Source organism: Podarcis muralis, chromosome 14 (genome assembly GCF_964188315.1).
Source record: "Podarcis muralis chromosome 14, rPodMur119.hap1.1, whole genome shotgun sequence".
NCBI lineage: Eukaryota > Metazoa > Chordata > Lepidosauria > Squamata > Lacertidae > Podarcis > Podarcis muralis.
Window position 1 is genome coordinate 9,507,885 of NC_135668.1, and position 22,655 is coordinate 9,530,539.

At 42.5% G+C, this 22,655-nt stretch overlaps 1 protein-coding gene across 8 annotated transcripts in view; it reads right to left on the reverse strand.

The window, feature by feature from the left end:
• The window catches only part of CSNK1G1 (casein kinase 1 gamma 1), a 58,130-nt gene extending 40,640 nt beyond the window's left edge, over positions 1–17,490 (reverse strand). For 5 of the 8 annotated variants that reach the window (XM_077918787.1, XM_028707167.2, XM_028707164.2 and 2 more), the window contains exons 1-4: positions 17,339–17,490; positions 3,694–4,085; positions 1,687–1,727; positions 955–1,024 (exon numbers count right to left, since the gene is read on the reverse strand). In XM_077918787.1, coding sequence (XP_077774913.1) covers positions 955–1,024; positions 1,687–1,727; positions 3,694–3,871 — 289 coding nt within the window. In that variant the 5' untranslated portion in view covers positions 3,872–4,085; positions 17,339–17,490. Of the gene's footprint in view, positions 1–954; positions 1,025–1,686; positions 1,728–3,693; positions 4,086–16,913; positions 17,023–17,331 lie in introns of those variants that run through there. The other 3 variants (XM_077918786.1, XM_028707165.2, XM_028707166.2) reach the window with 3 other exon arrangements.
• Positions 17,491–22,655: the final 5,165 nt, after the last annotated feature.

Sequence of the window (22,655 nt, forward strand, 5' to 3'; positions counted from 1 at the left end):
AGGACATGAGGACAATAGTACTTGCTCACTGTTGTTTCTCAGTGACTGGTGTTCAGAGACAAACTCTCTCTAATCCTGGAGGTAGAAGATAGTCATGGTTAACAGCCGTTGGCTGATACCTTATCCTCCAAGAACTTATCTAGCCCATTTCAAAGCGACCCAAGTTCTGTTTCACGGACCAATTCTCAGCCATAAAATACTATCCCCAAGCAAAGCTTCCAGACAATAGGTTCCCAGTCCTGAAGTCAATGCCACACGTAAATTTAGTATCTACTGCTCTGTTCTTTGGCTGGGCTGTGAAGATCAAGTAGCATTTTCTTTATTTTGATGCCTACCCTACCCTACATAACAGACATCAAAGAGCATGCCTAGTCAAACAAAGGAATTTACCGCAGCAAGATGCAGTGGCGTCCATTAGCTTAGATGGCTTTAAAAACCATGGGCAAACTCATGACGCATAGCACTATCGATGGCTACTAGTCATAGCGGTTCTACGCTACCCTCCTGGATCAGCGGCAGTATTCTTCTGTGGAAAAGGGCTACTATCCTGCTTCTAGGAAGCCATCTGGTTGACCACATCTGGAAACCAGATGTTGGACTAGAGATGTTCTGATCCAGCAGGACTCTTCTGGGTGTATCTTGCATCTCATATGTGTTAAGGGAGTCACATCTGTTTTCCAGTATACCAGCTACAACCCTTAAGTCGGATCTATTATACGTGCCTTCTACATATATTTTCTCAAAGTTGCCTACTAACAGAATAAAATGAGTTCCCTTTATGCTTGGAATACAAAGGTAAACAAATCTTGAAGACTGTGGTAGAGCATCAAAATTGCAATTGTCAGATCAGCCAAGGACAAACAGTGGTCTCCAGGAAAGATATTAATGGTGTTTCAAATACATCAAGTTAAATACTCTCCTTTTATTAACATTTCTAGCGATGAGATTACTTACCTGTGCAGCCAATGTGTTTATAAAACCTGTACTCTAAATGCAGCTGTGGGGCACGAGATTTTAATGGCTCCTACAAAATCAGAGTAAAAAAATAGTCAAATTAAATGGAACTCTATGGCAGCCTTAGCATCTCTCAAACTTGGAAAACCACCAAGGACCAGGATTTAATTTGACTGGCTTTGAAGAACTGCTATTCAATCCTTGCCCTTTGACTTTCCAACACAAAATATCAGGTGTGAATTCATGAGAAGCCAACTTCAATGTAGGCAAAAACTGAAGATAAGCAGCTACATGGTCACATTGTCAGATAGGAAGGAGCCTAATATTAAGCATCTGTCAAAGAACTTAATTTGGGTCATTAATCTGAATTACGTACATGATATTTTGTGTGTGTATGTATGTATGTATGTATGTTACCTGCCTTAAAATCTGCGGATGAAGGGAAGGATATAAGTTAAATAAATAAATAAGTTAGAAAGAAGTGGCCATTCACTAAAAAATATTATTAAGATACATGGCAGGTTAATATCAAAACAGCTTTCCAAATCTCTTTATGGAAGCATTTTGTGAATGTGTTTACAACAGGGAAGTGTTCTACCAGGAATCTAAAAGACAGCAGTTTACAGAGATGTCCAGGAAAACATAGTCTAGATCAGCGAGAGAATAATCTAAACTCCTAATTTGCTTAACACTCAGAATTTCAGAGATGTTTAAAAACTGCACATTACTCACCAGTTTGATTGCTACGTATTCATTTGAATAAAGATTTTTGCCTGCAATGGAAACAGAGACACAATAAACATCACAATGGTGACAGGTAAGTCAGTATTGCTAGTTTTTCAGGTTTCCAGAATGAAAACAGGTTTACTCCAGTCTTCACCAACCTGATCTCTCCAGATATTAGGGCTACAAGTACCATCAGCCCCAGTCAACACAGCTGTGCTGGCTGGCACTGATGGCAGTTGTAGTCCAAAACATCTGGTCTGCTGTATAACTGAATCAATTAAATCTGACTACAGTTGTATTTTGGAAGTCAAACAGAATCCGTTCCGGAAGTCCGTTCAACTTCCAAAATGTTCGAAAACCAAATTGTGGCTTCTGATTGGCTGCAGGAAGCTCCTGCAGCCAATCAGAAGCCACAAAGCCCCGTCGGATGTTCAGCTTCCAAAAAAAGTTCACAAACTGGGACACTCACTTCTGGGTTTGCGACGTTTGGGAGCCAAAACGTTTGGGAACTAAACTGTTCGAAAACCAACTGTTCTCTGAAATCTCAGTTATCTGAACACAAAGAATTATACGCAAACTTCACTACATAAGACTGGCTCAGATATCCGAACAACTGGAGTTTGCCTACCTTCTTACTAGTTTGTGTTTTGCTGGTTGGAGGAAGCAATTTTAGGCAGAAACCATGTAGGGGAGGGGGAGGGAGAGAGATCAAGCAAATAAGTTTTTCCTTTGTTTGCCTTTAGCTGATTGGCTGCTGCAGTTTCAGACAGAAAGAGTGGAGGGAGGTAGCATAGGTTAGAAATGTTCCCATAGGAAATCATGGATAACGTCATCTCATTATAAAAAACAGCTTTCTCCAGCAACCAGTTAAACCAGTATAAACTGGTGGGTATTAAACTGGGATTTAATTCTTTTATCTGCTCTAAAAAATAAAAGCAAAATAATTGCTTGTTTATATGTGAAAATTTTATTTAGCAGCATTATGGAACAGGAAATTATATACTGTGGAATTCTGAAAAACAGCCGCTCAAGAAAGAACTGCATTAAGCATTGTTTATTAATTTATATAAGCTTCATCATTTTCTGTATATATGGAAATTATTCAGCTAAACCAAGTTATGTATAGTAAAAAATAGCATATTAAAACTTCCTGAGCAGAAAAAAGGGGGGAAAGAAAGATGTCACCCAAGTAAAGAAGTGTTAATTATAACTTTAATATGAAATAATATGAAAAACATACGTTTTGGATGAGGTGTGTATATACTGCAGCAAAAACTGCCTTAGAAAGGGCACCCCCCTTACACAGGGAAATGCTTTTCCTAAGGTGGCATCTGCTATCTGAAGTTTTGACATGTACAGTGGTACCTCGGGTTACAGACACTTCAGGTTACAGTCTCCGCTAACCCAGAAATAGTACCTCGGGTTAAGAACTTTGCTTCAGAATGAAAAAAAAATCATGCGGCAGTAGCGTGGCGGCAGCGGGAGGCCCCATTAGCTAAAGTGGTACCTCAGGTTAAGAACAGTTTCAGGTTAAGAACAGACCTCCAGAACGAATTAAGTACCACCGTACTACATTAATTGCAAATGAGGGACACCCTTCTAGCTGATCAAAAGATTTTAACTAAATACAGTGGTGCCTCGCAAGACGAAAAGAATCTGTTCCGCGATTCTCTTCGTCTAGCGGTTTTTTCGTCTTGCGAAGCAACCCTATTAGCGGCTTAGCGGATTAGCGCTATTAGCAGTTTAGCGGCTATTAAAGGATTAGCGGCTAAGGTGCTAAAAGGCTATTAGCGGCTTAGAAAAAGGGGGGGAAAGCGGGGGGGGGGGGACGCAAGACTCGCAAGACTTTTCCGTCTTGCGAAGCAAGCCCATAGGGAAAAACGTCTTGCGAAGCAACTCAGAAACGGAAAACCCTTTCGTCTAGCGGGTTTTCCGTCTTGCGAGGCATTCGTCTTGCGGGGCACCACTGTAGTGTAGCCCTGTTTATAACCTGTGAAAGTTATATGCTCTTACCTAGCCTGAGCTCTCCGAAATTTCCACTGCCTATCTTCTTGCCAACTCTGAAATTGGGCCCAACCATGAGAACACCAGAGGCTGAAGTGGAACTTGATGCTCGGGTACTGTGTGAACTTCTTGTTGGATTTCCTTTTCCGGTTCGCCTTTCATCTTTCTCCCTAGTAAGATGGTCCATGATCTTAAAATAAAAATATCTTCCAGTGAGCAGGATTTGGACTTTGCACTTATTCTTGAAGAGAGAAATATATATCCAGAAGAATCATTGGGTCAAACTATAAAATCATTTGGAGATCTTTTGGCACCATATCCAGGTTATTCGTGTTCTTCCACCGAACATTCGATGGGCAACTCCAGAGTCCTCCACAAGGTAGGGGAGAATCTTATATAACCTACAACAGAAAAAAGGGCAATTGTAAGATCAAAATCCTATTTATAAAAGAACAAGCGGTTCACTAAAATAAAATTCAATGATAGCTATTTTGGAATCAGCATTTGCATCAGGTTGACAGTGTCAATGTAACCATTTGTTGTTTCTCACTGTGGAAAAGATAAACTTGAATAGAGATGGACACTACCAATAGCCATTCCCAGCTATGGAAACGGCAGTTTTCCTCCATTCCAAAAGTCTCACACTTTTCAATCTAAGATATTAGAAGAATATCTTAGCTTTATATCAGGTAACAAAGAAGTGGATCTGGCTACACTTATGAACAATGTTCACGAGTCTAGATGTACAGAACAAAGGGACAAATAACGCTTGACAGAAATAACGCCCAAGAACACAAATGCATTCGTACATCATACAAATCACACAGTTTGTCAGCTAACGCTTTGGGTAAAGTAAGGGTAGCCAGAGTTTAATTTTTAGGTTTGTTATATGCAAGGCTTTTACATTTCTGCATTATGAATACAATTTCAACATTATATTTTACAAAATTAAGATTACAAATTTTAAACATTATATGTGCTATGTAGAATTCTACAAGGCAATCTCAGTCAAACCCCAGAGTTCTCTTAAAGTTTGTTAAATCTGTCTTAATGTAGAAGCGGTTGCTGCTATGTTTTGTAGCATTTTAAACAGTATTTAAAACAAAGTAAGTATAAATACAATTTAAAATGCTACAAAACATAGCAGCAGTCGCTTCTGCATTAAGACAGATTTAAAAGACTTTAAATTCTATATTGTAAGCAGCCGTAGAAGTTTTCAAAGTGAAGATGGGGTATGAAATGTTTAACATAAAGTTGGTTTCAAAAGCAGACATGATAAAATCCTTCAACCTAATGCTGATTCTATTAACCATTGCAGTTTTTAAATGTTAGAAGGAAAGTCAATTTTACTTACACACACACACACACACACACACACACTCCAACACTTTTAAATGCCTTATTCATCAAACTGGCATAAGAGAGGCAATACTTCTTTGCCTAACAGTGTACCCTTCACACCTAGCCCCACTAATCATGAAACAAATTTAAAGTCTGTCATTACTGATGGTTACTTGCCCAATCCCCAGCCAAGAACACAAAAGCTAAGCCCTCAGATTCTGGAGACATCACAGACCCAAAACATAATGTCTATTACTGCCAACTCTAGAGATAGTTGTAAACATTCTGGGTAAATGTATCTCACTAAGAAATAGTTCATATCCATGTGCTTTTAAATTTTGCAGCCACATATCAAGTTCTCTGTATCACTATTGCCTAACATTTAAGAATTGTTGTCTGCTTGATATAAAATACTTCCTTTGCAGGAGATTTATAACAGAAAAGTAAAAAAATATAATTAAAATAGTTCCTTAACAGGCTGGGATACTTTTATCGTTAGACTGACCAATTATACTTGCACTTTGAAATTAATATGCACATTCAAAGAAAGACAGAGCCTTGTTGACTTAATTTGAATACACCATAGGAATCAGACTTCATTGAAGTTGTGCAGCTTATTTCAGATAAGTCAATTTATAAAACAAAACATTAGAAATGACAAGGTTTTATCTTCCTAGGGGCCTGATAACAGCCTATTACCATGAGTTTGGATTGCTTCCCTATTATGAAATTCCCTAATCCTTCTCGTGTATTAAAGCTGTACATTCAGTTTGACTCCAATTACTCTGATTGCATTAATTTGTATTCCTAATTATATGCACTTTTCTGCTCATCACAGCGCCTCTTCTGCAATACAGTCCTGAAGATTGTCAGAAACTTTTAAGATACAAATAAACTGAGGCTGCATAATAAAGACAAGATAACCTAGTGTCCATGCACTAAACTAACATTACCGTATGGGAACAGTTCTGCTCTAAAACATAATCTCAAACAATAGTAAAGGTAAAGGTAAAGGTAAAGGTACCCCTGCCCGTACAGGCCAGTCTTGCCAGACTCTAGGGTTGTGCGCTCATCTCACCCTATAGGCCGGGAGCCAGCGCTGTCCGCAGACACTTCCGGGTCACGTGGCCAGCGTGACAAAGCTGCATCTGGTGAGCCAGCGGAGCACACGGAACGCCGTTTACCTTCCCGCTGGTAAGCGGTCCCTATTTATCTACTTGCACCCGGGGGTGCTTTCGAACTGCTAGGTTGGCAGACGCTGGGACCGAACGACGGGAGCGCACACCGCCGCAGGGATTCGAACCGCCGACCATGCGATCGGCAAGTCCTAGGCGCTGAGGTTTTACCCACAGCGCCACCCGCGTCCCCATCTCAAACAATAGCCATATCCAAATGCATTTTTTAAAAATGAAATAGAAATAGTTACTAATATTGTACTCTGTTATCCTAACTTTTTACTTCCCATATTCTGCTGTTTGACAACCCTAGAATATATTTTCAGAGCTCCTGAAACCTTTACTTAGTTCAGTCACTCTTTAACTTGTTTAAAAACAGGTAGAGATGGGGGGTTTTAAGTCTGGTACCCGACATTTACACTAAAGGATAAACTATGTTATATGAACAAAAGAAGCTGTCATATGCGAAGTCCAAACATTGGTCCATCTTGCCTAGCCTTGCCTGCTCTGACCAACAACAGTTTTCCCCAGCTCTACTACCCAAAAGCTAAAAACTGATACTGAACCAAAGAACTGTTTCATGCAAAGCATTTAGCCTTCCAACAGCGGGACAGGGGGGAAAGAACTGGGGGAGAACCCATATGAACCATTTTCTCTTTTAGAATAAATAATTTGTGAAATTATTTTAATAAAGAGTTTTAAAGTACCGTTTTAACAGTACTTTATTCAATCAAAAATAATGTAATACCTTTGTAACACTCTAACAGAATTAGGCAATTACTATTCTCAGCATAGGATTTAGGGAGGTTTAGACAGTACCCCCCAAAAAGTTGCCGAGCCGAAGGGGTGCACAACAACAACAACAACAACAACAACAACAACCTATATTTACACGAGTACCTACTCAAACTTAAGGGGGGCATCACATTTTGTCCTTGCTTAAAGGTAAAGGGACCCCTGACCATTAGGTCCAGTCGTGACAGACTCTGGGGTTGCGGTGCTCCTCTCGCTTTATTGGCCAAGGGAGCCGGCGTACAGCTTCCAGGTCATGTGGCCAGCATGACAAAGCCGCTTCTGGCGAACCAGAGAAGCGCACGGAAACGCCGTTTACCTTCCCGCTGGAGCGGTACCTATTTATCTACTTGCACTTTGACGTGCTTTCATACTGCTAGGTTGGCAGGAGCAGGGACCGAGCAACGGGAGCTCACCCCATCACGGGGATTCGGACTGCCGCCCTTCTGATCGGCTCTGTGGTTTAACCCTTGCTTAGGGCACCATATTACCAAAGCCAGCCTCTGACTCTGTACACTGCAGACAGGTATTTCTGTTAAGATGAGAAAGCCTACTGTTTTCCCCACAGGAAAATTACACATCTGTTGAGGGAACAGCACTTTTGCTAGAACATACTTCCATATACAGTGGTGCCTCGCAAGTTCCGTTCCGCGATTCTCTCCATCTAGCGGTTTTTACGTATTGCGAAGCAACCCTATTAGCGGCTAAGCGGATTAGCGCTATTAGCGGTTTAGCGGCTATTAAAGGCTTAGCGGCTGAGCTGCTAAAAGGCTATTAGCGGCTTAGCGGCTTAGAAAAGGGGGGGGAGCGGGGGGGGAAATGGCAAGACTCGCAAGACATTTTCGTCTTGCGAAGCAAGCCCATAGGGAAAATCGTCTTGCGAAGCAACTCAAAAACGGAAAACCCTTTCATCTAGCAGGTTTTCCGTCTTGCGAGGCATTCGTCTTGCAGGGCACCACTGTACATTCATTCCAATTAACAGATTTTTGTACACAGCCACTAGATATCTGTCACTGCACATGAGAATCTCCTCACGCTCACCCACTAAGATATTTGTTGTTGCTGGGCAAGGCAGTGGTGGTGACAGCAGCTCAGATAACTTAAGATGCCTCCACAAGTTCAAAACATGCAAGACAAACTAGCTTAAAATACTGGTTAATGGCCATTCAAGCTCACCAATCAGTTGGCATTTTACTGTCCAGTCCATATGTGGATATTGCACCATACGAAGTGTAAAGTGGCTTTGTGATCTCATTTGGATGGAACTGAGAGGCCACTGTCAGTCAGAGCAGACAATACTTACAAGATGGATCAACTGTCTGACCTGGTATAAGGCGGCTTCCTATGTAAATTATGTATACCCGGCTGCAAAAGCAAAAGATAAAAAGCCCAAGTAGAAAATACAAAAGAAACAGAATTCCAAAAGAATTTGCTTCATTTCCGTCTAGGAAAAAGGTAATGTCGGATGTAGTACTGTAATGCAGATATGTTGGAAAAACTGTATGATCTGATTTTGTGAAAATTTAAGGCAATATCTAATTTTTCGTATTTTTTAAATGGCTGCTATAATAGGCCATTTTTCTAACTACTATCCTCTTAGGCTGCCCATTAACCTAATTATTTCGACATACCTGGCTCAGAAAGGATAGGTACAATAGCATTTTGTCATTTAACCCAAGAAAAATCTTTATGTTCCAAGTTACATGTCTTCTGTAAAACCCAATTGGCCGGTTGATGTTGAGAAGCTGAATCACCCTAGAATGTGAGAGACTCATAGAACTTAGGTGGCTGTGATAACATAATGCCGTTCAAGTGTTATTCAGCAAGTATAATCACAACCGTTAGGAGGGCAAGGAGTCCTCATGTTGAAGAATATTTTGCCATTTAAAAATAGTAAGTAATAATCGAAAAGTCACGTGTATTATTTTGAAGTCATGTGTATTACTCTTAGAATTTACTGAGCACTTTAAAAACTATGGGTTGTAAGTTCTACTCTGAGTAGACACACTGAAATTAAGATATCTATATTAGTCACATCCAATAATTTTAGTAGTGACCATGACTAAAATTGGATACAATTCTATTATGCACAGCACTGACTCTGTCCAATAAGGTTTATAAATCAATACACATTGGAATTATTCTCTTTCTGCAAGTTCTTTAGCACTGAAAAGAGCTCTGTGAAGGAAGAGTAACCCTAATATTTCATATGTCTACTTTGTGTATATGACCAACCAACCAACAGCTCCTCTTTCTGGTCTGTAGAAACAGATATCTTTCTGCTCATATTCAGGCATGAAAAGACAGAACACAAAACTATTAATGTTTAGCCCAGAATAAAACAGTTTAATCACTTGGTGTCAAGAATGAATGAGAAGTATGTCTACTGGGGCTGGAGAGGTATTTGGAGCCATGCTTTATCTATAGCTGTATAAAAAGCTGGGACCAGAGCGATATTCCAAAAGTTTCAGCAATGACAAGCAAGTCTTCACCAGAGGTACTCAATACCGTGTTAGAAACTCAGATATGTAAGCTATTCACTAAATGGCTCCTTAAACCTAGACTATGGGCGCAACAACAGAATGTCTAGTCACTGCGGGGAGGGGGGAGATTGTGTATATTGTCAATGTTAATATATTTTACAATTCAGTCACACATTTTAACAATTACAGAAATCTTTTTTTCAAAACAAGTGAACTAATATACAATTCACATCAATGACTCATTCTTAATATCACATTTTTCATGGCAATTATTAACGGACCACCAGAAACATCAGCAGTAGTGGACAATCATAAGTCATTTGAACAATTAATATTTATAAATATGGGTATGTACATAGATACTCTTAACCAAATATATTAAGTCGCAGGTTCATCAAGTACTGCAGTCACAGTTAAATATGTTTATTATATCAAAATTCTTGGAAGAACAGGCCTAACCGCAGAATCCTAAACATTTCAACTCAGAATTAGATCCTACTGAATTCAAAAGGGCCTGCTCTCGGGCAAATGGGATTGGGATCACAAACTAATTCATTATTTTTCAGCAGTACCTCTCCAATAGCATGCTTATGAACACTCCATTCGCAAGATAACGTGTTTTGCAGGACTGCCTGTACAGCTGAGTCTTCAGAATCTTGGTACCTAAAAGGTTTTGGGTACTTGGGATGCCACACTTCTTGTGGCATGTAAGCTCAGAGACCAGGGGTGGTGGTGGTGGCTGTTGTCCAGCGGACTCCCAAGGAGAGAGGAGAGAAGAGGAGGCCGAGGGAACACTTCACAAGGGAGGGTGTTCAAAAAGAGCTGAGGGGCTGCCCGCAGGCAACAGGGGTGCTGCAGAAAGAATGGTTGGTCAAGGGAGCTGTGGACTCAGAAAGGTTGAAAACCTCTGGTGAACATGATCAGCATCCAGCTCAACTGTCTACCAGCTTGAACTGCTCAGAGAACTCTAACACATATGTTACTATTATTATAGTTGTTGTTTTTGTTGCTGTGGTAATTTTCAGCAAAGTTCCATGATTCCTACTGGGGCAAAACCCTAGCATGTGCAAGCTTGACTCAACAACAGATGGCAACATTCTTTCTTTAGAATTTAGGCAGCAACCCTATGGAAAATTTCACACATACATTTTAAAATCAACTAAGACTGCCATCCTCAATCCACTTATCTGTAAATAAGCTTCAATGAATTCAATGGGATTTGCTTGAGTAGGCATGTATAGGATTGCATTGTAAATTTATCTATACTGGGGAGGTAAAATAATTGGGAGCTGAGAGTCCTGTGGTATGGAATACGATGAAATACTTCCACCTTTTCCTCTCTGTATCCATACTGAATGAACTCTGATTTCAGTAAGCAGCACTGTATAGTGCTAAAGTTAGGGGGCTAAGTGGCACTGGTACACTCAAAATAGAAAACAATAATTATCATCAAGTCTTTCTTTTCCAGAAAACAAATAACAAATGTATCATGGCAGGAACTTTCATGGACCACTGTTCAATCCAGATGCATGAAGTTTTTATCCCAGGTTGTAAGTAAATGTGTGTGGCATGGTATATTTGTATACAGACATATACACATGTTAGGTAGGTAGAGTGTAAACAGTGAGATTAAATGGAAAAACTAAATCCAGATTTTCCACATTTCATTTCCCTCTGATTTCACTGTTTACGCACCTGATAAATTTTGGGATAATACTAATATTAACAGTCTTCCAACATTTATAACAGGCCTCTGTCTCCTCAGAAGTAATCCTATCTGGGCTCTAGAGGACTTACTCTCAAGGACCGAAGTCTTATTTTACTAATCCTGAGGGAAAGAAGAAACTTTACAACTTCTATAATGAAAGGAGAGTCAAGCCCAAATTCTTAAAGAAGGAAAGTAGGCAATGGAGGTGGGAGGAACAGAAGCTTGCATTATCTCCCCTCTTTCTTCCAAATGTCCTCACCAGCTGCTATTTCTGACAACAGAACAAGGGGGCAACAACATATATTATTTGGGGGACAAGTTGGTGATGGTAACCCACCTTCCCCTACCATGTTGTCCTCTGCTCAGTTTTCAAAAATTAATTTGATAAACACACGCAGTGACATGATCTTTCTGATGTTTGGCAGCACTTCATCTTTAAGTCCACCAAGCCTACCCCTCTCTCTCACTTACAAACCTTTCAGGCAAAGCATAAAAATATTATAAAGGCAAGCTATAGCCTGCCACACTCACACTCTTAATGTAGCTCCTCTGCTCTCTGAATGAATAAAAGATAAAGATTGGGAAATGCTGCAAACTGGATTGGTTGGAGGCATTTTGGGACCACCCTTTCTCTACGGTATATTGCTCTGTCCTGAAGGCCTGCTGAATGTTGGGAGGGAGGGTTAATAGAGGGTGCTCCATCCCAATGCCCTCCCTCAGGTTTTTCTGTGTATGAAGGAAAGAACTGATATGGGGGGAATTGTTCCCAGCGCAGCAAACGGGTGAGACCTAGCAACACATCATACAGCGATTGTTCAATGGATGCATGCATGCTGAGGCTTGTAGCTGCCTGGCCTTCAGAGGAAGACTGAAAATGGAGTCCAGAGAGATTGAGAGAGTAATTTGGTGAAGGCCAGGTGGGGGCAAAGAGTGGAGCTCTGATGGGGGCAATCATCATAATCTAAAGTGAAATCCCCCTTGAGAGACAGATTAATGAGTATATGTTGCGGGGAGAATAACAGAGACTGGGTTCTTCTGGCTTTAAGAGTTCTGGAATTATTGGGAGAGCAATGCTCCACTTGTGCAAACTCACCGTCATCCCCAACACTCTAAACCAGAAGAACAAAGCAGAAGCAGAGCTTAGAATTTGACTGGGGTTTGGAGTCTTGCTCTGAAAACGAACAAGCCAAGATTGTTCCACTTCTCTGGATAGGCAAGCAAATGCCGTGACCTAAATTTACCAACCCACCATATACAGTGGTACCTCGGGTTAAGAACTTAATTCATTCTGGAGGTCTGTTCTTAACCTGAAATTGTTCTTAACCTGAGGTACCACTTTAGCTAATGGGGCCTCCCACTGCTGCCACGCTGCCGCTGCCCAATCTCTGTTCTCATCCTGAAGCAAAGTTCTTAACCTGCGGTACTATTTCTGGGTTAGAGGAGTCGGTAACCTGAAGCGTCTGTAACCTGAAGCATCTGTAACCCGAGGTACCACTGTATATCAATGTCTATAAACATTTTGAATAAATCTGCATAGTTTAGCCACTTATTTGTAGTTCAGTCAACAGCTAAAAGTGGTTACCATGGATGCAGTTCACAGTTGTACCCACGCATCAGTGCTGAGAAACTGAACAAGTAGGTGGCTACAGGATATCTGAACCCTGATAGCGCAAAGGGGCTGGATTTTTTTTGCAGCAATAAGTTCTACTGCACCCATAAATCATAGGTTAGAATAAATTATCTTAATATTTATGCTCTCTCCAGGTTACATAAGTTTCCCAGTAATGAAAAGCAGCGTAATAGCAAATGCCACACAGACGTTCTACCATGGCAGGTATCATTGCTCAGACATTTTGTGTTTATAAAGCACCTACAATAAGCTGTATATAATAACTAGGTAAAATGGTAACCAAGGCCTTGCCTACCTATTTATCATAAAAATGTTCAGAAGACAGCACCAAATGATGCTTTCTGTTTTTTAACATGAAACAAAAGCTTCAACTATTTTAACTGGTCTTAGACCCCACATACAGTATATGGAAACCTAATACATACTCATCTGTACTGTAATCCAAACCAAGGCTACTAACATATCTAAAAGCATGCCTAACAGAAATGTTACACAGCCTCTAGATTGTGTTCAGAGCATTTCCCTGGGTTATCCATTCCAATTAATAATAATAATAATAATAATTTATTTGTCCCCCGTCCATCTGACTGGGTTGCTCCAGCCACTCTGGGAGGCTTCCAAAGTATATCAAAACATAATAAAACATTTAAAAGCCTCCCTGTACATAATAATAACAACAATAATTTATTATTATGAGCAGATGACCACCTTGAAAGAAGGCTCCCACTGCAGTTCCCTAACATTTTCTCAATCTGCATGTGGGTTGGTAGCTGTTCAAGGTACAGTTGAGTTTACATTTGCAAGGTCTGTGCCATAAACAGCTTTATAAAAACAAACACAGTCACTTTGAACTGGTCCCAGAAGTTAATAAGGAACCAATGTAATGCTGCAACACTGGTAGGACCAATTTCCTCTTCCCAGTATCAGTTAGGTAGGGCAGGATACAGCATTTTGCACCAGATGTTCCAAACCAGGCACAGGCAAACTCAGCCCTCCAGATGTTTTGGGACTACAACTTCCATCATCCCTAGCTAACAGGACTAGCGGTCAGGGATGATGGGAATCCCAAAACCTCTGGAGGGCTGAGTTTGCCTGTGCCTGTTCCAAACCATTTTCAATAGTAACTCCACGTTAACAACAATGTAGCAGTCGATCCTATAAATTGCACAATGAATAAATGACTATTGCAAACGAAGTGTTACAAAGAAAGATTCAAGATTCAGTACAAAGAAACCTCTACGTGGCACATACCCTGCACACACACACCCCAACACCTGTCACCACTGGATTCACTTTCACTATCCCCTCAAAAATACAGTGGTGGCCCGCAAGACGAATGCCTCGCAAGACGAAAAACTTGCTAGACGAAAGGGTTTTCCGTTTTTTGAGTCGTTCCGCAAGACGAATTTCCCTATGGGCTTGCTTCGCAAGACGAAACGTCTTGCGAGTTCTTGCGAGTTTGTTTCCTTTTTCTTAAAGCCGCTAAGCCGTTAATAGCCGCTAAGCCGCTAATAGCCGTGCTTCGCAAGACGAAAAAACCGCAAGACGAAGAGACTCGCGGAACGGATTAATTTCGTCTTGCGAGGCACCACTGTAGCTACCAGGCATTAGTTTAGAACTGGCACCACTATTCTAACTTGTACTTTAAAAATGACAAATTGAAGTTAAGTGAGTTATTGAATGATCCTGAATTCTAAATCCCCAGTGCCTCCATATAGATATTGAACAACAAAATCACCTTTCTGAAATGTGCTGGATCCTATTAAAGACAACTCCCTAGTGCCTAATGATATAACTCTGCTACCTCTCTCTTTCAGGAAACTGACTGCTAATTTAAGTGTAAAAATCTGTCATTTTCAGCTACCAGGTGTATACTGCAAGCAGAAGTATGGAAGTTTGCAAATCACATGGGAAGAACACCCTTATTGCACAAGTAGAGCAGGTAAGTCTAAGCGACATCAATCCCATAAATTAGCCAGGGCTGCAGTCATTTATGAGCCTAACATGTTTGATTAATCAACACTAGTACCACACACTGCTAAAAGAATTTAGTCACATTCCAGTACAGTGGTACCTTGGTTTGCAACCACTTTGGTTTACAACCATTTTCTATTACAACCACGTCAAACCCGGAAGTGTGTGTCCCTTTTTTTGGATTACAACCAATTTTTAGGGGGGGAGGCCCCATTGCCGAAAACGCGCCTTGGGTTACAACCTCTTTTGGTTTACAACCAGACCTCCAGAACGGATTATGGTTGTAAACCAAGGTACCACTGTAATATTTTTGCTTGTGTCTGTGAAATTTGCTCTATTTCTGAATCATGCAGCCTTCAGTTTTAGTAACAATTTTTTAAAAATCTTTTCTACAGCTTTCTAACAGGAAGAAGCAACATACAATACAGACAGTGACCATTTTAGGAGCGTCCAATGTTTGTAGCTGCTCACACGCACATTGCATCAAACCCGGAAGTGACCCAAAAAATTACAAAATGAGGTGGAACAGGTTGGGATGTTTGCAGGCTTTTTCAATGGTGTTTCAAATATACACAATGTGTGGTGCCTTGGAACGAAACCCTGCATAAATTGTTTGTTTCCTGTAGGTGCAGAGTGACAGGTCACCCACAGTAGTGGAGATCGAAACATCTTCTGGTAATATACTTCATATACCACATATAAGATTCACTCAGGTCCTAACAAAGAATTAAACAAACATGCTGCTCTCTCCCCTGAAATAAACAAGTTGTATTTTATAAATAAGTGAGATGGGCGCACAACCCTAGAGTCGGACACGACTGGCCCGTACGGGCAGGGGTACCTTTACCTTTACCTTTATTTTATAAATAATGTAGTGCAGAAGCATATGCAGGCATTCCATCTGCACTACAATAAGACAGCCAAACTTTAAGCAAAACTTGAAAGATTGATTTAACAAGACCTAGTTTCAAGTAACTATGTTTAAGATTACCTCTGGTTTTCAGCTGCATATTTTTAACAAACACAGAGATACACTAGTATAATTTTAGCACACATCTCTGCATCCTTGCACACCATATGAATCTTGCACACATGGTAGTATCAACTGGACAAACACCAAATAAACTATTTTTTAAAAAATTACAAGCTAATACAATCCTAACAGCAAATGATTTTTCTTCATACAAACAATCCTCTTTCAGCCCCAAAACTAGTAAACTGCAGAAACAAGGCATATTAAGAAGCACAGCAACAGATCAGCATTAGTTTAGATCTCTACATAGAGGGTAATAACAATAAACTGCTGCATTTTGTCTATGGAATCATCAAGGCTTAGAGGGGGGGAAACAATATGCTCAACAGGCCCATAGCAGAAAGAAAGCAGAAAAACTTCCAAGTTCCTTTAATGGAGTCACATCCTTACTCTTCCTAAATTGTTTAGCTTGGCTTCCTACACAGAGGAGCAAAAGGCTGCATGCTCCGGATCTGAAGTATTCAACACCTACAGAGCATTTCAAAATTGCCAGAAACTTGACTCATAAACACTATGTGTGACCCCCAACAGGTTTAAAGAAAAAAAGACAAACCATGTTTTCCACACCATGTGCAGCTGCTAGCCAGTGGAAATGTGTTTCACGGGATTTGTGCGTCACAACCCTGTATCAGAAATATCCTTTTAAAAACCCAAACACACGATTTCCTAATCTTTGGCAGGATTATTTCGTATAGTGCCCCTTAATTTACTAATACCGCCCCAATATGACCAAATCTTGTAGACAAAACCTGAGCTAGACAGACCATTGGCCTGAACCCCTAATAGCAATTTGGCCTCCTTTGACGGTAGGAAGCATCATAGCAGCAGCACCATTGTCTTCTCCAAAGGCAGGGCAAAACCTGGAAGCTACGAAACTAGGAGGCTATCTCTCTCTCTCACACACACACACGCGCGAACTTTTTGATCAAATACCCCTTAAGGAGCCAGTCCTTCGTGGTGAGCAGCCGCTCAGCATTTTGCTAGAGTACATCGAGTTAGGGCAAATACAATCATCACCATTATTATTATTATTCTGAAAACAGGTTGCAGCGGAAAAGCAACACAGGAGCAACACAAAGAACCCTGGAAACACCTGCGCAAAAGCTCCTGCATGGCTGAAAAGGCTCCGTTCTTCAGCATGGAGGGAGAAAGGCGAAACTCTGCTCCAGGCATCCCACCCCCCAAAAAACGGGGCACAGGCAGCCTCCACTTTGGGCAACCACAGCGTACGCGCTTCACGCCAGGCGCGCCAAGTGTTATCAGGGAAGCGAGGCCTGGGCAAGTCAGAACATGCCTGAGCCGAGGGAGCGCCCCCTTCCCCAAATCCCCTCTTCCTCTCGCCCTGCCTGGCAATGGCAGGCCCCGCCGACTGCCGTTAATGGCACAGAGAGACGCCCCCCCCCCCCGCGCCGCCCTCCTCGGAGGTAAAGCAGCAGCCGGAGGCGCCTTCGCTCTGAGGGAAAAGTCAACGCCGCAAACGAGCGCTCGATAACGCCGGTCCCCGCCCTGACCTCCTACCGTCCTGAGGAAAGGCCGCTTCTCCCGGGGTGGGGGTGGGGGTAGGGGGGGCGCGGGAGGGGGCGCGTACCCCGAGCCACTGCCCCCTCCTTCGTCGAAGCACTCTCAGGAGGGGGGGGGGAGAGCGGGACACCCCGGAAGCTCTTGCTGCGGGCTCACGCCCTACGCCCAGCCGGCGCCCTATCGGAGGGAAGCCAGCCGGCCCGAGGCGCCGTCACCAAAACTGCTTCCGGGTCGCGGCCTCGGCGGACGCGCCTTAGCAACCGCGTTCGGTTACTAAGCGGAAGCTGGAGGGGATTTTGTGGCGAGAGGGGGGTCACGTGACTCAGAGAGGGAGGAGTCGTCACCCCCGCCGAGCAGCCGCTGATTGTGTGGATGTGGAGGAGCTAGACACGTGGATTAAAAGGAACCGGAGGGGTGAAGGCGACGCCTTCGTTCCAGAGAAGTAGCCGAGTTAATGTTTCCAACAAATGGGTTGGGGGGGAGCTGGAAGCAGAACTGCTATGTCTACTCTTGTGCAAGACCCATTCAGTTCAGGTCCCTGGCCTGCTCCTGGGAAAGTAGGCGGAGGGTTGCAGCCTGGAATAATAAATAATAATAATAAATAATTTTATTTATACCCCGCCCTCCCCAGCCAAGGCCAGGCTCAGGGCCGATAACAACCAATAATAAAAACAAGTTGAATGAATACAACTTAAAAACAAGATTAAAATACAACATTAAAACATTAAAATGCAGCCTCATCACAGGGGGAGAAAGGAAAAAAGAAAGAGGGGGAGGGAAACAAACTGACTCCAAGCCAAAGGCCAGGCGGAACAGCTCTGTCTTACAGGCCCTGCGGAAAGAAATCAGATCCTGCAGGGCCCTGGTCTCATGAGGCAGAGCGTTCCACCAGGTCGGAGCCAGAGTTGAAAAGGCCCTGGCTCTGGTTGAGGCTAACCTAACTTCCTTAGGGCCTGGGACCACTAGGGTGTTGCTATTTATGGACCTTGAGGCTCTCCCGGGGCATTCCGGGAGAGGCGGTCCCGTAGGTACAAGGGTCCTAGGCCGTGAAGGGCTTTAAAGGTCAAAAGCAGCACCTTAAATCTGACCCTGTACTCCACCGGGAGCTGGTGCAGCTGGAAAAGCACTGGGTGAATATGCTCCCATGGCAGAGACCCCATGAGGAGCCTCGCTGCAGCATTCTGCACCCGCTGGAGTTTCTGGGACAGCTTCAAGGGCAGCCCTGTGTAGAACAAATTACAGTAGTCAAGCCTGGAGGTGACCGTCGCATGGATCACTGTGGCCAGGGCGGGGTGGGAAAGGTAAGGGACCAACTGCTTGAAGCTCCCCCGCCTGCGTGCTTCATCACCTTCGTCATTCCTTCCCAATCTTCCCCTTCCTCATTGAAGGCAATGCCAGCTGCCCTCTTGAACAGACTTGAAGAGTTGGAAGGGACCCCAAGGGTCATCTAGTCCAACCCGCTGCCATGCAGGAAACTCAGCTAAAGCACCCATGACAGAGGGCCGACCAGCTCTGCTTAAAAACCTTAAGGAGAGTTCATTCCCAACCTCCCGAGGGAGACCGTCCCACTTAGCTGCGGATTTATCTGACTCTTCTTTCTGCTTGAAGATCAGAAAAATCCTTATTTGCATCAGTCACTAGCTGTAGCCAATGCTTTTTTCTGGGGGGGATGCATACCCCTAAACATTCTGTGAACCAAATTTGGCCTCATTGAGTGGCAGTATTTCAATATGTGTAGAAGAATGAGAGTACCCCTAAACATTTTTTTAGGGAGGGAAAAGCACTGGCCATAGCAATAAAATAAAACACACTGAAGATAGAGATAAAAACTTTAACTATACAAAATGCATTTTGGAGGCTTACATCAATAATCAAATCATTTTATTACTTATTACACTTATTTACCAACTTTTCTTCCAGGGAGCTCAAAGTGGTGTATTTTCCTCCCCAGTTCATCCTCACGAGCCTGTGAGGTAGGTTGGGGTGGTGACTGGCGGAAGGTCACCCCGTGAGTTTCATGGCTGAGTGGAGATTCAAACCCTGGTCTCCCAGGTCATGGTCCAACACACTAACAATTTCAATACACTGGCTCTCAAAAATGCATTCTTTGTCCCTTTGGTCACTGCTCATTTCTCACCTAGTGTGAGCTGTTCTTTTCTATCTTCTATCCCCCATGCCTATCCAGCTTTCTGCTGCCATAATCAATCATGACACCCCTGCTTAGATCCCTACACTGGTTCTCCTCTTCCTCCTGCTGCCAGGTGCATCATAGCCACCCTAAGCCTTCTATCTATCTATCTATCTATCTATCTATCTATCTATCTATCTATCTATTGTTGTAAATAAAAATTGACCTTTTCCCTTATGGGGTATCCAAGAGCCCATATAGAGTCCTTACATAGGTTCCCTATTGGTAGGAGAGAATAACAGGCCAACCAGAGAATATTGAGAAGCAAAGCAGCTAGTAAGCTTGATCTTTATTGATCTGTTGCAACAGGGTGCTCCCCTCACCTGCAGGAGAGAGGAGGGACCCAGAAAAATGGCGCGCAAGGCCTTATACTTTTGAAATTGCCACCCTGTAGATCAAGACCACCCCCAGAAACATCATACATACATCACAGAAGGGGTGTAACCTAAGACCACCCCCCAGATACATCATAACTACATCACAGAAAAGGCGGTCTAAAACAGAAATTTGAATATTGTTTTTCTCCTGTTGTTGTTTATCTCCTGTCTGGCAGGTTACTTGATTGGATTGCCTGGGGAGCCTGGCCATTCTTTTGTAGTGATAAATACTTAGTTCCTGGGACAGGTCACAGGCTCACACCCTATTCATATCTTAAATGTGTCCTTAAGACAGGATTTGTGAGGAAAGAGACAATGGGGAGGTTTCCCACTTTGACCTTGCAGAGAAAACATTTGGTCAGTTTAGGAATCAAAATGGTTCCAGGTCGGTCTTCCTGTGCTGATCTATGTACGTGCGGTTATGAACATTACCATATATCTAAGACCTCAAAATTCCTATCACACTATCTATTTTAAAGATTTCTTGGTTTACAAAAGTATGTGCAACGTCTCTTTTTTCCAAGTTACATTTTCTACAGGTCAGTTTCATTTGTTGAGACTCTTCTGAGCCCTCCCCTGGCCTTTCCCTATCTCTTCTCTCACTTTGCTTTCATGAGCTTCACTTCTCCACCTTCACTGTCATCTACTGCCTCATGGGTGCCTGCTCTCTGATTGTTCCTTACGGATTTCTTCTGATTTCCTCCCTATTACCTTGTATGTTTAAAACTGCTCTCCAAAATAATTGCCTTTCAAAATATATTCAGGATACCACCTCTTCCTTCAAAGCCAATCTGTTTCATGAAATCTTGGACACAATCCTATTTCCATACAAAATACCGTATTTTTTGCACCATAACACTCACTTTTTTCCTCCTGGAAAGTAAGGGGAAATGTCTGTGTGTGTTATGGAGCGAATGCCTACGGGTGGTGGGGGGGGGGGGATCTGCTGCAGTTGTGAGCAGAGGATCCATGGTTCCCCTTCCTTCCCTCCTCCGTGGCTCGCTTTGAAACAGCAAAGCGGGAGAAGAGCCGCTGAGTGGGGAGGAGAGAGGGACAGAGAGCCTGCTTCTTTAAAGGAGCAAAGCGGGAGAGGAGAGGAGCCGCTTACATGAGTGTAAGCGGCTCCTGTCCGGTTGGTTCCTTTAAAGCAAGCAGGCTCTCTGTCCCTCTCTCCTCCCCACTCAGCTCGCTACATAGCAGCAAAGTTTTTCAGCTTGCTAAACTGGGGATGAGCGGGGAGGAGGAAGAAAAGCAGAGCCTGCTTGCTTAAAGGAGCAAAGCAGGAGAGGAGCCTTCTCCCCTTATACCCCTCTTCTGTATTATTAGCAGCATCCTTCTCCACACACTCCACGCGTGCTCCTTGTCCCTTGAGTACTTTTCCTTCCCTCCCCACTTAAAACGTGGTTACAAAGCATGGATCCTCAGGATTTTTGCACTGGGTCACCCCAAATTCACCATCAGATCACATAGCATGTCCATGGCTACATCTTGCACCAAAAAAATCACGCACCCACTGTTGCCTGGGGCCGCAGTGGTGCAAAAACGTGGTTAAAAAGCATGGATCCACATGGATCCTCAGGATTTTTGCATTGGGCTACTCCAAACTCACTGTCAGATCACATGTCTGTGGCCACAGCATGAACCACAAAAATCATACATCCACTGTTTCGTTTAGAATATTTTTTTCCCTTGTTTTTCTCCTCTAAAAACTATGTGCGTGTTATGGTCGGGTGCGTGTTATAGAGCGAAAAATACGGTACTTCTGACTGAAATAAGCATTCTTTCTGTTTATTCCCATTACTGCTTGCCTCAAAGCGCCACATTTTAGACTGCAAATTCCTCAGTGCAGAGAGATATCCTTTTGTACAGTTGTTCAGCTATTAGAACACGAGCGTCTTTAATTTCAGGGTGGTGGGTTTCGAGCCCCATGTTGGGCAAAAAAGATTCCTGTATTGCAGTGGTCTCTTCCAATTCTACGATTCTGTGAAACACCAAGCATACTGATGGCACTGCATAAATAATAACTCTCAGTTCAAAGGGGGCCTATCGGTAATTGTGTTTTGCATATTAGCTTTATTATGACAGCTTTCATGGATTAGAGCCCACTCCACATTAGCAGCTAAAGCATTATTCTCACTCAGCAGATGATAGATGCAAGTACAGAGACCAAAGGCCGTAACACACTGGTGGCATTTGTGCCCTTCGTATAGTTATATGTATACAATATAAGGTGTCGTATCAATAGCTGCCAAGCACGGCTAATGTGTAGGTTTAAAGATTGGTGAACATGCAAATATACCCTTAAGTCAACTGAAACTGCTGGATTATGAAATTTGACGTTTTAGCTAAACTTTAAGGATGGGATTCAGCTAAGATTTACTCAAAACAAACCCACTGAAATTAAAGGATCTAACATTTATCCTCATTATTTCACTTGGTCTACTGTGAATAAAAGGTAGCTGAATACCACCCCTAGAGCAGGAGTGGCAAATCCACAACCATTTGAAGTCTGCCATTTGAAGTCTGTGTTAAAGCATAAGAACTAGAACACTGACATAAGTCCCAGTATGCAAATAAGCAAAGTATATCCTGAAAGTGCAGGGAGGGAATACACAATGAAAGAATTTGAATATAATTTGTTTCAGTGGCATTTACATTATATCCCTGATGTTATCACTACTGCCATTACTGACATACACTACTGCCTCTGGACCACACTCTGGCTCTGTCAGAATAAAAATGCACGATA